This window comes from Bombina bombina, chromosome 4 (genome assembly GCF_027579735.1).
Source record: "Bombina bombina isolate aBomBom1 chromosome 4, aBomBom1.pri, whole genome shotgun sequence".
Classification (NCBI taxonomy): Eukaryota; Metazoa; Chordata; class Amphibia; order Anura; family Bombinatoridae; genus Bombina; species Bombina bombina.
Window position 1 is genome coordinate 1,225,792,942 of NC_069502.1, and position 15,814 is coordinate 1,225,808,755.

The 15,814-nt window shown below is 49.8% G+C and overlaps 2 protein-coding genes across 3 annotated transcripts in view; one reads left to right on the forward strand and one right to left on the reverse strand.

Annotated features, from left to right (window-relative positions):
- POLR1C (RNA polymerase I and III subunit C) overlaps window positions 1-4,502 on the reverse strand; it is a 41,504-nt gene extending 37,002 nt beyond the window's left edge. For both annotated transcript variants that reach the window (XM_053712757.1, XM_053712756.1), the window contains exon 1: window positions 4,417-4,502. In XM_053712757.1, coding sequence (XP_053568732.1) covers window positions 4,417-4,485 — 69 coding nt within the window. In that variant the 5' untranslated portion in view covers window positions 4,486-4,502. The remainder of the gene's footprint in view (window positions 1-4,416) is intronic.
- Window positions 4,503-4,869: 367 nt separating this feature from the next.
- YIPF3 (Yip1 domain family member 3) overlaps window positions 4,870-15,814 on the forward strand; it is a 56,171-nt gene continuing 45,226 nt past the window's right edge. The window contains exons 1-3 of the mRNA XM_053712758.1: window positions 4,870-5,106; window positions 9,561-9,764; window positions 11,844-11,950. Of these exons, the coding sequence (XP_053568733.1) occupies window positions 5,035-5,106; window positions 9,561-9,764; window positions 11,844-11,950 (383 nt within the window). The 5' untranslated portion in view covers window positions 4,870-5,034. The remainder of the gene's footprint in view (window positions 5,107-9,560; window positions 9,765-11,843; window positions 11,951-15,814) is intronic.

Below are 15,814 nucleotides of genomic sequence, written 5' to 3' on the forward strand. Positions count from 1 at the left end.
ACCTGGGATCTCCCTTTCATCTATCTCCCCCCTCCCATCACCTGGGATCTCCCTTTCATCTATCCCCCCCAATGACCTGGGATCTCCCTTTCATCTATCTCCCCCCTCCCATCATCTGGGATCTCCCTTTCATCTATCCCCCCATCACCTGGGATCTCCCTTTCATCTATCCCCCCCCATCACCTGGGATCTCCCTTTCATCTATCCCCCCATCACCTGGGATCTCCCTTTCATCTATCTCCCCCCTCCCATCACCTGGGATCTCCCTTTCATCTATCCCCCCCCCATCACCTGGGATCTCCCTTTCATCTATCTCCCCCCTCCCATCACCTGGGATCTCCCTTTCATCTATCCCCCCCCATCACCTGGGATCTCCCTTTCATCTATCCCCACCGCCATCACCTGGGATCTCCCTTTCATCTATACGACAAGGAAGTTGGTTTCTTATAACAATTTTTTTGGCAGACTGCTTTAAATTGACTTTAAAATAAAACTATAGGTTTTATTTAAATAATAATAGGATTCATATAATGTAGTTACACAGAGGTGGAATCCCTTTATACAATTAGATATACAAACTGTAAAAAAAGGGCATACGTTGGCACCAATACAAATATTACTATTTTGAATAAGTAACAGATATTTTCAAAGGGTTAATGACCATTGGGTCACTGATTTCACTATGAATATAAACAGGGTAGATCTCCCTCCATGACATGCAATTGGTTTTAGCCTGGCCCAGTGGTGTTTTGGGCACAGAAATTGATGCCAACACTGGCATAGGTGACATAATTCTCATTTTTGAATAAGTGACTGATATTTTCAAAGGGTTAATAACCATTGGGCCACTGATTTCACCATGAATATATACAGGGTAGATCCTCCTCCATTGCATGAAATTTATGCTTACCTGAAAATGTATTTCTTTCCGGATATGGTGAGTCCACGTCATCATCAATTACTGTTGGGAATATCACTCCTGGCCAGCAGGAGGAGGCAAAGAGCACCACAGCCAAGATGTTAAAGGGACATGAAACCCAATTTTTTTCTTTCGTGATTTAGAAAGAGCATGTCATTTTAAACAACTTTCTAATTTACTTCTATTATCTAATTTGCTTCATTCTCTTGATATCACTGCTCAGTAGCTGCTGATTGGTTGCTGCACATAAAGGCCTTGTGTGATTGGCTCCCACATGTGCATTGCTATTTCTTCAACAAAGGATAGCTAAAGAATTGAGCAAATTAGATAATAGAAGTAAATTGGAAAGTTGTTTAAAATTGCATGCCCTATCTGAATCATGAAAGTTTAATTTTGACTAGACTGTCCCTATAAGTATCTCCCTGTCATTTATATCACCCCCCCATCACCTGGGATCTCCCTGTCATTTATATCACCCCCCATCACCTGGGATCTCCCTGTCATTTATATCATGCCCCCATCACCTGGGATCTCCCTGTCATTTATATCATGCCCCCATCACCTGGGATCTCCCTGTCATTTATATCATGCCCCCATCACCTGGGATCTCCCTGTCATTTATATCATGCCCCCATCACCTGGGATCTCCCTGTCATTTATATCATGCCCCCATCACCTGGGATCTCCCTGTCATTTATATCATGCCCCCATCACCTGGGATCTCCCTGTCATTTATATCATGCCCCCATCACCTGGGATCTCCCTGTCATTTATATCATGCCCCCATCACCTGGGATCTCCCTGTCATTTATATCATGCCCCCATCACCTGGGATCTCCCTGTCATTTATATCATGCCCCCATCACCTGGGATCTCCCTGTCATTTATATCATGCCCCCATCACCTGGGATCTCCCTGTCATTTATATCATGCCCCCATCACCTGGGATCTCCCTGTCATTTATATCATGCCCCCATCACCTGGGATCTCCCTGTCATTTATATCATGCCCCCATCACCTGGGTTCTCCCTGTCATTTATATCATGCCCCCATCACCTGGGATCTCCCTGTCATTTATATCATGCCCCCATCACCTGGGATCTCCCTGTCATTTATATCATGCCCCCATCACCTGGGATCTCCCTGTCATTTATATCATGCCCCCATCACCTGGGATCTCCCTGTCATTTATATCATGCCCCCATCACCTGGGATCTCCCTGTCATTTATATCATGCCCCCCATCACCTGGGATCTCCCTGTCATTTATATCATGCCCCCATCACCTGGGATCTCCCTGTCATTTATATCATGCCCCCATCACCTGGGATCTCCCTGCCATTTATATCATGCCCCCATCACCTGGGATCTCCCTGTCACTTATATCATGCCCCCATCACCTGGGATCTCCCTGTCATTTATATCATGCCCCCCCCCCCATCACCTGGAATCTCCCTGTCATTTATATCATGCCCCCATCACCTGGGATCTCCCTGTCATTTATATCATGCCCCCATCACCTGGGATCTCCCTGTCATTTATATCATGCCCCCATCACCTGGGATCTCCCTGTCATTTATATCATGCCCCCATCACCTGGGATCTCCCTGTCATTTATATCATGCCCCCATCACCTGGGATCTCCCTGTCATTTATATCATGCCCCCATCACCTGGGATCTCCCTGTCATTTATATCATGCCCCCATCACCTGGGTTCTCCCTGTCATTTATATCATGCCCCCATCACCTGGGATCTCCCTGTCATTTATATCATGCCCCCATCACCTGGGATCTCCCTGTCATTTATATCATGCCCCCATCACCTGGGTTCTCCCTGTCATTTATATCATGCCCCCATCACCTGGGATCTCCCTGTCATTTATATCATGCCCCCATCACCTGGGATCTCCCTGTAATTTATATCACCCCCCATCACCTGGGATCTCCCTGTAATTTATATCACCCCCCATCACCTGGGATCTCCCTGTCACTTATATCATGCCCCCCCATCACCTGGGATCTCCCTGTCATATCATGCCCCCATCATCACCTGGGATCTCCCTGTCATATCATGCCCCCATCATCACCTGGGATCTCCCTGTCATATCATGCCCCCATCATCACCTGGGATCTCCCTGTCATTTATATCATGCCCCCCATCATCACCTGGGATCTCCCTGTCATTTATATCATGTCCCCATCATCACCTGGGATCTCCCTGTCATATCATGCCCCCATCATCACCTGGGATCTCCCTGTCATATCATGCCCCCATCATCACCTGGGATCTCCCTGTCATATCATGCCCCCATCATCACCTGGGATCTCCCTGTCATTTATATCATGCCCCCATCATCACCTGGGATCTCCCTGTCATTTATATCATGCCCCCATCATCACCTGGGATCTCCCTGTCATTTATATAATGCCCCCATCATCACCTGGGATCTCCCTGTCATTTATATCATGCCCCCATCATCACCTGGGATCTCCCTGTCATTTATATCATGCCCCCATCACCTGGGATCTCCCTGTCATTTATATCATGCCCCCATCATCACCTGGGATCTCCCTGTCATTTATATCATGCCCCCATCATCACCTGGGATCTCCCTGTCATTTATATCACCCCCCATCATCACCTGGGATCTCCCTGTCATTTATATCACCCCCCATCATCACCAGGCCATTCCCTGACATCTAGGGTCAGCCACCATCACATAGATCTGTGCCCCCCAGGGCTCCCTACAGTCTGATGCCATCTTGGCACACACTCCTTACAGCCAAACCATCCCTAACGTCAGGGAGCTACGATTTGACACTCAATAGTGCATAGTTGCCAACAGTCCCTGATTTCCAGGGACAGTCCCTGGATTTTGTTGTATGTCCCTGGATTTTTTTTGTCCCTGAAAATCTCTTTTGCACAACATTTGTTGTTTGCATATATATATATATATATATATATATATATATATATACACACACATACATATATACAGATAGATAGATGATAAATAGATATAGTGTATTATTTAAATATAATTAATTCCTAATGGAATATTGTTATTATTATTGAATGGGTTCACATATTATTTGTCTTTCTAATTGTGATGCTGTGTTGTACAAATAACCATATGCCCAGAATGTGTTCCAGAGACTGGGTAGGTGTAAGAGCTTGGTGCTGTAATCTGTATAATAAACTATGGATAAGTCTAAATTATACTATTACTGGGGGTGTTTTGATTGCAGAACTGAGTGGGCTGAGCAGTTGAACAGTAGGTCGTCAATACTCCAGTAACCCGCTTGCTTGCTCTGCTGCAAAGTGTCCCTGGTATTTTTTATAAATGTTGGCAACTATGATAGTGTGACACAAGCTCTATGTTAGATCCTTACACACTGACACCATGAGACAGATGCTTAGTGTATGGGACTAGTGACAGCTTATGCACCATTCTCTCGCTAGAGCACAACAGACAGCATAAAGCCCAATAACTTACATTGCGAAGCCCAAACTCGCCCAGTACCACCCGGCTCCGCATCTCCTGCACACTGCCCGGGACCTCCATGTCTGCTTACAGTAGCAAGTACACGTGTGAGAGCCGCGCATGCGTAGAAGCAATGCCAAACTTGCACTGTACTCGCGCAAAAGGCGTAACATACTTTACTGGGACGCGTACCCAACTTTCAGTAGAGCGCAAGGGATACAGTACGCATGCTCAGTGGCTACTCACTGCACAGGCACAGTACGCATGCGCATATTTGACAACTAATTCTATTCTTATTAAAAAAAATTGGCGAATTATCTCCCTTACATATTACAGTTTATCTGCCCGGTTCTATCATGTAATGTCCCTAAGCGGCTGTTTGTTCTTATGTGACAGGTCTGCAGCATTTTACAAACTTGCCCCAACAAACATGTCTGCTCTCCGTGCGCGGTCTCGCGATATTTGCCGCATCACCAGATTCCACGTCCCCGAGTTTGTTTACTTCCTGGTGTCAGTGCTAGGGACGTGTGTCCGTGTGATAAGGGGCTCTCACCGCACACAGGGACCCTCACCCCCTCCTCTGTGTGCCCTGGCTGCTTGTGTACCCGAGGGGCACCGTGTGAGCTCATTATGGCCAGCTCTGCTGGGGACGGCAGGAACCTCACAGCAGCCGAATGGGGAGGGTTTGATGACAACATGCAGGTAAGTGACACACTGGGTTTAACCCCTCTCGGTCCCTGAGGTACTGATGACCCCTCTCACTCCCCAAGGTACCGAGTGCAACCCCCTCTTACCCCCCCCCAAGGTACCGAGAGCGACCCCTCTTACCCCCCCAAGGTACAGAGAGCGACCCCCTCTTACCCCCCCAAGGTACAGAGTACAACCCCCTCTTACCCCCCCCCAAGGTACAGCGTGCAACCCCCTCTTACCCCCCCAAGGTACCGAGAGCGACCCCTCTTACCCCCCAAGGTACAGCGTGCAACCCCCTCTTACCCCCCCAAGGTACAGAGTACAACCCCCTCTTACCCCCCCCCAAGGTACAGCGTGCAACCCCCTCTTACCCCCCCAAGGTACCGAGAGCGACCCCTCTTACCCCCCAAGGTACAGCGTGCAACCCCCTCTTACCCCCCCAAGGTACAGAGTGCAACCCCCTGTTACCCCCCAAGGTACAGCGTGCAACCCCCTCTTACCCCCCCAAGGTACCGAGAGCGACCCCTCTTACCCCCCAAGGTACAGCGTGCAACCCCCTCTTACCCCCCCAAGGTACAGAGTGCAACCCCCTGTTACTCCCCCAAGGTACCGAGAGCGACCCCTCTTACCCCCCAAGGTACAGCGTGCAACCCCCTCTTACCCCCCCAAGGTACCGAGAGCGACCCCTCTTACCCCCCAAGGTACAGCGTGCAACCCCCTCTTACCCCCCCAAGGTACCGAGAGCGACCCCTCTTACCCCCCAAGGTACAGCGTGCAACCCCCTCTTACCCCCCCAAGGTACAGAGTGCAACCCCCTGTTACTCCCCAAGGTACAGCGTGCAACCCCCTCTTACCCCCCCAAGGTACCGAGAGCGACCCCTCTTACCCCCCAAGGTACAGCGTGCAACCCCCTCTTACCCCCCCAAGGTACAGAGTGCGACCCCTCTTACCCTCCCAATGTACAGCGTGCAACCCCCTCTTACCCCCCCAAGGTACAGAGTGCGACCCCTCTTACCCCCCAATGTACAGCGTGCAACCCCCTCTTACCCCCCCAAGGTACAGCGTGCAACCCCCTCTTACCCCCCCAAGGTACAGAGTGCAACCCCCTGTTACTCCCCAAGGTACAGCGTGCAACCCCCTCTTACCCCCCCAAGGTACCGAGAGCGACCCCTCTTACCCCCCAAGGTACAGAGTGCGACCCCTCTTACCCCCCAATGTACAGCGTGCAACCCCCTCTTACCCCCCCAAGGTACAGAGTGCGACCCCTCTTACCCCCCAATGTACAGCGTGCAACCCCCTCTTACCCCCCCAAGGTACAGCGTGCAACCCCCTCTTACCCCCCCAAGGTACCGAGAGCGACCCCTCTTACCCCCCCCCAAGGTACCGAGAGCGATCCCTCTTACCCCCCAAGGTACCGAGAGCGATCCCTCTTACCCCCCAAGGTACAGAGTGCAACCCCCTGTTACTCCCCAAGGTACAGAGTGCAACCCCCTCTTACCCCCCAAGGTACAGAGTGCAACCCCCTGTTACTCCCCAAGGTACAGAGTGCAACCCCCTCTTACCCCCCAAGGTACAGAGTGCAACCCCCTGTTACTCCCCAAGGTACAGAGTGCAACCCCCTGTTACTCCCCAAGGTACAGAGTGCAACCCCCTCTTACCCCCCCAAGGTACCGAGAGCGACCCCTCTTACCCCCCCAAGGTACCGAAAGCGACCCCTCTTACCCCCCCAAGGTACCGAGAGCGACCCCTCTTACCCCCCCAAGGTACCGAGAGCGACCCCTCTTACCCCCCCAAGGTACCGAGAGTGACCCCTCTTACCCCCCCAAGGTACCGAGAGTGACCCCTCTTACCCCCCCAAGGTACCGAGAGTGACCCCTCTTACCCCCCCAAGGTACCGAGAGTGACCCCTCTTACCCCCCCAAGGTACCGAGAGTGACCCCTCTTACCCCCCCAAGGTACCGAGAGCGACCCCTCTTACCCCCCAAGGTACAGCGTGCAACCCCCTCTTACCCCCCAAGGGACAGCGTGCAACCCCCTCTTACCCCCCAAGGTACAGCGTGCAACACCCTCTTACCCCCCAAGGTACAGCGTGCAACACCCTCTTACCCCCCCCCAAGGTACCGAGAGCGACCCCTCTTACCCCCCCAAGGTACAGAGAGCGACCCCTCTTACCCCCCCCAAGGTACAGAGAGCGACCCCTCTTACCCCCCCCCAAGGTACAGCGTGCAACCCCCTCTTACCCCCCCAAGGTACAGAGAGCGACCCCTCTTACCCCCCCAAGGTACCGAGAGCGACCCCTCTTACCCCCCAAGGTACAGCGTGCAACCCCCTCTTACCCCCCAAGGTACAGCGTGCAACACCCTCTTACCCCCCCCAAGGTACCGAGAGCGACCCCTCTTACCCCCCCAAGGTACAGAGAGCGACCCCTCTTACCCCCCAAGGTACAGCGTGCAACACCCTCTTACCCCCCAAGGTACAGCGTGCAACACCCTCTTACCCCCCCCAAGGTACTGAGAGCGACCCCTCTTACCCCCCCAAGGTACAGAGAGCGACCCCTCTTACCCCCCCCCAAGGTACAGCGTGCAACCCCCTCTTACCCCCCCCAAGGTACTGAGAGCGACCCCTCTTACCCCCCCAAGGTACCGAGAGCGACCCCTCTTACCCCCCAAGGTACAGCGTGCAACCCCCTCTTACCCCCCAAGGTACAGAGTGCAACCCCCTGTTACTCCCCAAGGTACAGAGTGCAACCCCCTCTTACCCCCCCAAGGTACCGAGAGCGACCCCTCTTACCCCCCCAAGGTACCGAGAGCGACCCCTCTTACCCCCCCAAGGTACCGAGAGCGACCCCTCTTACCCCCCCAAGGTACCGAGAGCGACCCCTCTTACCCCCCAAGGTACAGCGTGCAACCCCCTCTTACCCCCCAAGGTACAGCGTGCAACCCCCTCTTACCCCCCAAGGTACAGCGTGCAACCCCCTCTTACCCCCCCCAAGGTACCGAGAGCAACCCCTCTTACCCCCCCCCCCAAGGTACAGAGAGCGACCCCTCTTACCCCCCCCCAAGGTACAGCGTGCAACCCCCTCTTACCCCCCCAAGGTACAGAGTGCAACCCTCTCTTACCCCCCCAAGGTACCGAGAGCGACCCCTCTTACCCCCCCAAGGTACCGAGAGCGACCCCTCTTACCCCCCAAGGTACAGCGTGCAACCCCCTCTTACCCCCCAAGGTACAGCGTGCAACACCCTCTTACCCCCCCCCCAAGGTACCGAGAGCGACCCCTCTTACCCCCCCCAAGGTACAGAGAGCGACCCCTCTTACCCCCCAAGGTACAGCGTGCAACCCCCTCTTACCCCCCAAGGTACAGCGTGCAACCCCCTCTTACCCCCCCAAGGTACTGAGAGCGACCCCTCTTACCCCCCCAAGGTACAGAGAGCGACCCCTCTTACCCCCCAAGGTACAGCGTGCAACACCTTCTTACCCCCCCCAAGGTTCTGAGAGCGACCCCTCTTACCCCCCCAAGGTACAGAGAGCGACCCCTCTTACCCCCCCCAAGGTACAGCGTGCAACCCCCTCTTACCCCCCCAAGGTACCGAGAGCGACCCCTCTTACCCCCCCAAGGTACCGAGAGCGACCCCTCTTACCCCCCCAAGGTACAGCGTGCAACCCCCTCTTACCCCCCAAGGTACCGAGAGCGACCCCCTCTTACCCCCCAAGGTACCGAGAGCGACCCCCTCTTACCCCCCAAGGTACCGAGAGCGACCCCTCTTACCCCCCAAGGTACCGAGAGCGACCCCTCTTACCCCCAAGGTACCGAGAGCGACCCCTCTTACCCCCCAAGGTACAGCGTGCAACCCCCTCTTACCCCCCCAAGGTACCGAGAGCGACCCCCTCTTACCCCCCCAAGATACCGAGAGCGACCCCTCTTACCCCCCCCAAGGTACAGAGTGCAACCCCCTCTTACCCCCCCAAGGTACAGAGAGCGACCCCCTCTTACCCCCCCCAAGGTACCGAGAGCGACCCCTCTTACCCCCCAAGGTACAGAGTGCAACCCCCTCTTACCCCCCCAAGGTACAGAGAGCGACCCCTCTTACCCCCAAGGTACAGAGTGCAACCCACTCTTACCCCCCCAAGGTACCGAGTGCAACCCACTCTTACCCCCCCAAGGTACCGAGTGCAACCCGCTCTTATCCCCCCAAGGTACCGAGTGCAACCCCCTCTTACCACCCCAAGGTACAGAGTGCGACCCCATCTAACCCCCCCCCAAGGTACCGAAGTTACCTGTGTTTATCAGGGGGTCAGAGGGGTCACAATCGGTATGTCAGTGGAAGCCCTTATCCCCTGATGCACTGCATTTGACTTATTAAATATGACTTTTCTCACCCCTGACATACTAGGTGTGACCCCCTGGCTGGTGACATGATGTTATCTGTGTTTATCACATACATATATATCCCTGATGTGTCTCATAGAGTGGGGCAGGATCTGCCGTGATTGACATGGAGAACATGGACGATACTTCTGGCTCCAGCTTTGAAGATATGGGAGAGATTCACCAGCGTCTGAAAGAGGATGAAGAAGAGGGGGAAGGTGCCACAGAAGAAGGTGATGAAGAGGGGGCCTTTCTTGGAATGAAGGGCGTTAAGGGACAGCTGGGCCGGCAAGTGGCTGATGAGGTGAGAGCTCTGGTCTCAGATGATGTTTATACGCCATAGAGTATTATGGTTACAATAAGCAAATGTTGCTAGTTAAAGGGACAGTAAACACATTGTAATTACAAGACATATCTGTTGTATTGCTATAGAATAAGATATTAGCCAAGTCTAAACATTTTTAAAATAAACACTTTGTGTTTGATTACAAGTGTTAGCGCGAGTAGCTAAAAGCGATATCACAACATCACTAACGTGTGCGCATTTTACAAGTTGAGAGTAAACATGTTTGCTTGATCGCAAATTGAAGACCTCTTAATGTACCCTGTACAGCTCTGGTTGTTTAGCCCTTAAAGACCAGCGCCTTTGCGTGTACGGTGCTGCTGTCCTGGGCCTTTTTCTGCCTCGATTTTGCTAACATTGGTGAGATTGCGATATTTTTGCATGCCCCACGTATGGTGCAGTGCAGAGAGACTGATACAGAGAGAGACACTCTGTGTCACTTTCTGCATCAGGTAGCAGTGGTGCCGATCGTTGGTGGTGTGTGGGGGTCAGGAGGGAGGCGGGTGAGCGGCCCATCACTGGAGAGGACGGGAAAGGGTGGGACAGGTACACTGAGACCGGGAGAGAGGGAGAAAATTGTAATGAGAGAGGACCTAGAAAAGGATCGCTTTGTGGGGAGGGTGGGGTGGGGGTGGGGAGTGGGCTGGGGGGTGGGTGTGGGGGGGGTGCTACACTACTGAAAAATGTGTGGTTTTTTTTTAACATAAATAAATTTATATAAACTGGGTACTGGCAGACAGCTGTCAGTACCTAAGATGGCACAAGTTAGAGGGGGATTAGATAGTTGTTTGGTAGGGATCAGGGAGGTGGGAGGGTAAGGGGGGCATCCTAGACTGCAGAAAATAAAATAATAAACAAAGCACTAAAACTTGGCATTGGCACTGCAGACTGTCTGCCAGTATCTAAGATGATGGTGACCAGAAGCTTTTACATCCATTTATGTTGTGACTGCACAAGCTGTATGTAAATAATTTTCAGTGAGAAACCCAAAAGTTGACGAAAAAGTTAACAATTTTTTTTTTTTTTTAAACCGACTTTATTGAAATAAAATCAAGTTACAATGTGAGAGACGCAGCTCCCTGTGTATAACATACAATAATCAGTGGTTTTTAAACATGTAAATTAAAAGGAAGAGAGAAGAGGAGACCTTCTTTCGTTTTTGGCAGTTCTAGCCAAGTTAGTCAGACAATGTGATATCATTATGAAGGTTAAGTTAACAATTTTTTTTATATGATCGCATTTGACGGTGAAATGGTGACATGAAATATACCAAAATGGGCCTAGATCAATACCTTCGGTTGTCTACTTAAATATTTTTTTTTTTTTAGTTTTGACAGGTAAAGTAGCAATTATCCAAGTTAGTGTATACCTCTTATCGCCTGCTCACAGCGCTTAGGACCTAGTCCCAGTGTATAGTCGGGTGTTCTCTGTTCCATCCGCTGCGTCACAAGGATGGCTGTTCTACGTCATGGGGGCGTGTCCTCCTAAACGGCCCAGGATAGGCTCCAAGTCTCGGCTGTGGGTGTGTCTCAGGTCTCTCAGTATCCGCTCTATACCTGGGCGTAATGTAGGTATAGTAAAGTGCAGATAATAGTATACGGTCACTGAGCTGCAAAAGGGACTGATGGTAGGAAAAGTGAAGCGGCATTCCTCAGCTGCAGTATAAATCAGAAAAAAGAGAAATGCTGCTCCAGATGAAAAAAAGTGTTTAAAGAATCTCCAAATTTATTAGTGCATAGTGCATAGCGACACTGAAAGGGTTCACAGACTGAAACACCTAACATGTTTCATGCAGTATGTATTGTAACCCAAATGATGAGACACCACGAGGGCCCTGTATGATTTGTCAATGCGTAGTCATCTCTGATGAAGCGCAGGAGCGACTGCACAAAACATGTTGGGTGTTTCAGTCTGTGAACCCTTTCAGATTGTTGTTATGCACTAATAAATATGGACTTTCTTTAAGCACCTATGTGCCTCCCCCTTCTTTTGCTGCGGTTATGTTCTGATTTCTGAATTTTAACTGTTTCTTCCCTACAGATGTGGCAGGCTGGTAAGAGACAGGCATCCAAAGCATTTAACCTGTACGCTAACATAGACATCCTGCGGCCATACTTTGATGTGGAGCCCATACAAGTGCGAAGTAGGTGAGTCAATTCCCATCTGTAGCTAGCACCTTCTGCCCTTTATCACCGCCTATAGCTATGCTTTACTTATGTCACTTATATGATCCGTCCCCTGCACCCTAATGCCGTGTATCACCGCCTACAGGTTTGCTTTACTTATATCACTTATATGATCCGTCCCCTGCACCCTAATGCCGTGTATCACCGCCTACAGCTTTGTTTTACTTATATCACTTATATGATCCGTCCCCTGCACCCTAATGCCGTGTATCACCGCCTACAGCTTTGCTTTACTTATATCACTTATATGATCCGTCCCCTGCACCCTAATGCCGTGTATCAACGCCTACAGCTTTGCTTTACTTATATCACTTATATGATCCGTCCCCTGCACCCTAATGCCGTGTATCAACGCCTACAGCTTTGCTTTACTTATATCAGTTATATGATCCGTCCCCTGCACCCTAATGCCGTGTATCAACGCCTACAGCTTTGCTTTACTTATATCAGTTATATGATCCGTCCCCTGCACCCTAATGCCGTGTATCAACGCCTATAGCTTTGCTTTACTTATATCACTTATATGATCCGTCCCCTGCACCCTAATGCCGTGTATCACCGCCTACAGCTTTACTTTACTTATATCACTTATATGATCCGTCCCCTGCACCCTAATGCCGTGTATCACCGCCTACAGCTTTACTTTACTTATATCACTTATATGATCCGTCCCCTGCACCCTAATACCGTGTATCACCGCCTACAGCTTTACTTTACTTATATCACTTATATGATCCGTCCCCTGCACCCTAATGCCGTCTATCACCGCCTACAGCTTTGTTTTACTTATGTCACTTATATGATCTGTCCCCTGCACCCTAATGCCGTGTATCACCGCCTACAGCTTTGTTTTACTTATATCACTTATATGATCCGTCCCCTGCACCCTAATGCCGTGTATCACCGCCTACAGCTTTGCTTTACTTATATCACTTATATGATCCGTTCCCTGCACCCTAATGCCGTGTATCACCGCCTACAGCTTTGCTTTACTTATATCACTTATATGATCCGTCCCCTGCACCCTAATGCCGTGTATCACTGCCTACAGCTTTGCTTTACTTATGTCACTTATATGATCTGTCCCCTGCACCCTAATGCCGTGTATCACCGCCTACAGCTTTGCTTTACTTATGTCACTTATATGATCTGTCCCCTGCACCCTAATGCCGTGTATCACCGCCTACAGCTTTGCTTTACTTATGTCACTTATATGATCCGTCCTCTGCACCCTAATGCCGTGTATCACCGCCTACAGCTTTGCTTTACTTATGTCACTTATATGATCCGTCCCCTGCACCCTAATGCCGTGTATCACCGCCTACAGCTTTGCTTTACTTATATCACTTATATGATCCGTCCCCTGCACCCTAATGCCGTGTATCACCGCCTACAGCTTTGCTTTACTTATATCACTTATATGATCCGTCCCCTGCACCCTAATGCCGTGTATCACCGCCTACAGCTTTGCTTTACTTATCACTTATATGATCCGTCCCCTGCACCCTAATACCGTGTATCACCGCCTACAGCTTTGCTTTACTTATCACTTATATGATCCGTCCCCTGCACCCTAATGCCGTGTATCACCGCCTACAGCTTTGCTTTACTTATATCACTTATATGATCCGTCCCCTGCACCCTAATGCCGTGTATCACCGCCTACAGCTTTGCTTTACTTATATCACTTATATGATCCGTCCCCTGCACCCTAATGCCGTGTATCACAGCCTACAGCTTTGCTTTACTTATATCACTTATATGATCCGTCCCCTGCACCCTAATGCCGTGTATCACCGCCTACAGCTTTGCTTTACTTATATCACTTATATGATCCGTTCCCTGCACCCTAATGCCGTGTATCACCGCCTACAGCTTTGCTTTACTTATGTCACTTATATGATCCGTCCCCTGCACCCTAATGCCGTGTATCACCGCCTACAGCTTTGCTTTACTTATATCACTTATATGATCCGTCCCCTGCACCCTAATGCCGTGTATCACCGCCTACAGGTTTGCTTTACTTATATCACTTATATGATCCGTCCCCTGCACCCTAATGCCGTGTATCACCGCCTACAGGTTTGCTTTACTTATATCACTTATATGATCCATCCTCTGCACCCTAATGCCGTGTATCACCGCCTACAGGTTTGCTTTACTTATATCACTTATATGATCCATCCTCTGCACCCTAATGCCGTGTATCACCGCCTACAGCTTTGCTTTACTTATATCACTTATATGATCCATCCTCTGCACCCTAACGCCGTGTATCACCGCCTACAGCTTTGCTTTACTTATGTCACTTATATGATCCGTCCCCTGCACCCTAATGCCGTGTATCACCGCCTACAGCTTTGCTTTACTTATGTCACTTATATGATCCGTCCCCTGCACCCTAATGCCGTGTATCACCGCCTACAGCTTTGCTTTACTTATGTCACTTATATGATCCGTCCCCTGCACCCTAATGCCGTGTATCACCGCCTACAGCTTTGCTTTACTTATGTCACTTATATGATCTGTCCTCTGCACCCTAATGCCGTGTATCACCGCCTACAGCTTTGCTTTACTTATATCAGTTATATGATCTGTCCTCTGCACCCTAATGCCGTGTATCACCGCCTACAGCTTTGCTTTACTTATATCACTTATATGATCCGTCCTCTGCACCCTAATGCCGTGTATCACCGCCTACAGCTTTGCTTTACTTATATCACTTATATGATCCGTCCTCTGCACCCTAATGCCGTGTATCACCGCCTACAGCTTTGCTTTACTTATATCTGTTATATGATCCGTTCCCTGCACCCTAATGCCGTGTATCACCGCCTACAGCTTTGCTTTACTTATATCACTTATATGATCCGTTCCCTGCACCCTAATGCCGTGTATCACCAGTGTCTTCCCCGCACTGCCCGAGCCACAATAGCCTCTGATTTCCTGATGTCTACATATGAACAGCATTTAAACACAATTAAAATAGTTTTTAGCCTAAATTTCAGAGGGAAACTATTTTAATCTCCAGCAGCAAAAAGGAAATTTATGCTTACCTGATAAATTTTCTTTTTTGACCCGATGAGTCCACGGATCATCTAATTACTATTGGGAATATCACTTTTGCCCAGCAGAAGGCGGCAAAGAGCACCACAGCAAAGCTGTTAAATATCACCTCCCACCCCAGTCATTCGACCGAAGTAAAGGAGAGAAAGGAAGCAACAAGGTGCAGAGTTGTCTGAAGTTTATAACAAACAAACAACCTGCCTATAGAACAGGGCAGGCCGTGGACTCATCGTGTCAAAAAAGAAATAACTTTATCAGGTAAGCATAAATTTTCTTTTTAAGACACGATGAGTCCACGGATCATCTAATTACTATTGGAAATCAATACCCAAGCTAGAGTACACGGATGATAAGGGAGGGACAAGACAGGAAACCTAAACGGAAGCACCACTGCTTGAAGAACCTTTCTCTCAAACGTGGCTTCAGCCGAGGCAAAAGTATGAAATTTATAGAATTTTGAAAAAGTGTGAAGAGAGGACCAAGTTGCAGCCTTGCAAATCTGTTCCACAGAAGCTTCATTTTTGAATTCCCATGAGGAAGCAACAGCCCTTGTAGAATGAGCCGTAACTCTCTGGAGGCTGCTGTCCAGCAGTCCCATATGCAAAACGTATGATACTCTTCAGCCACAAAAAAGAGAAGCAGCTGTCAAGGTATCTGTGAAGATGATTAAATAATATATGAATTTATATTATTTTAATATATATGTGGCTGTTAACACCAAATTATTCATTTGTTTGTAAGACATTAAATGCTTGGCTG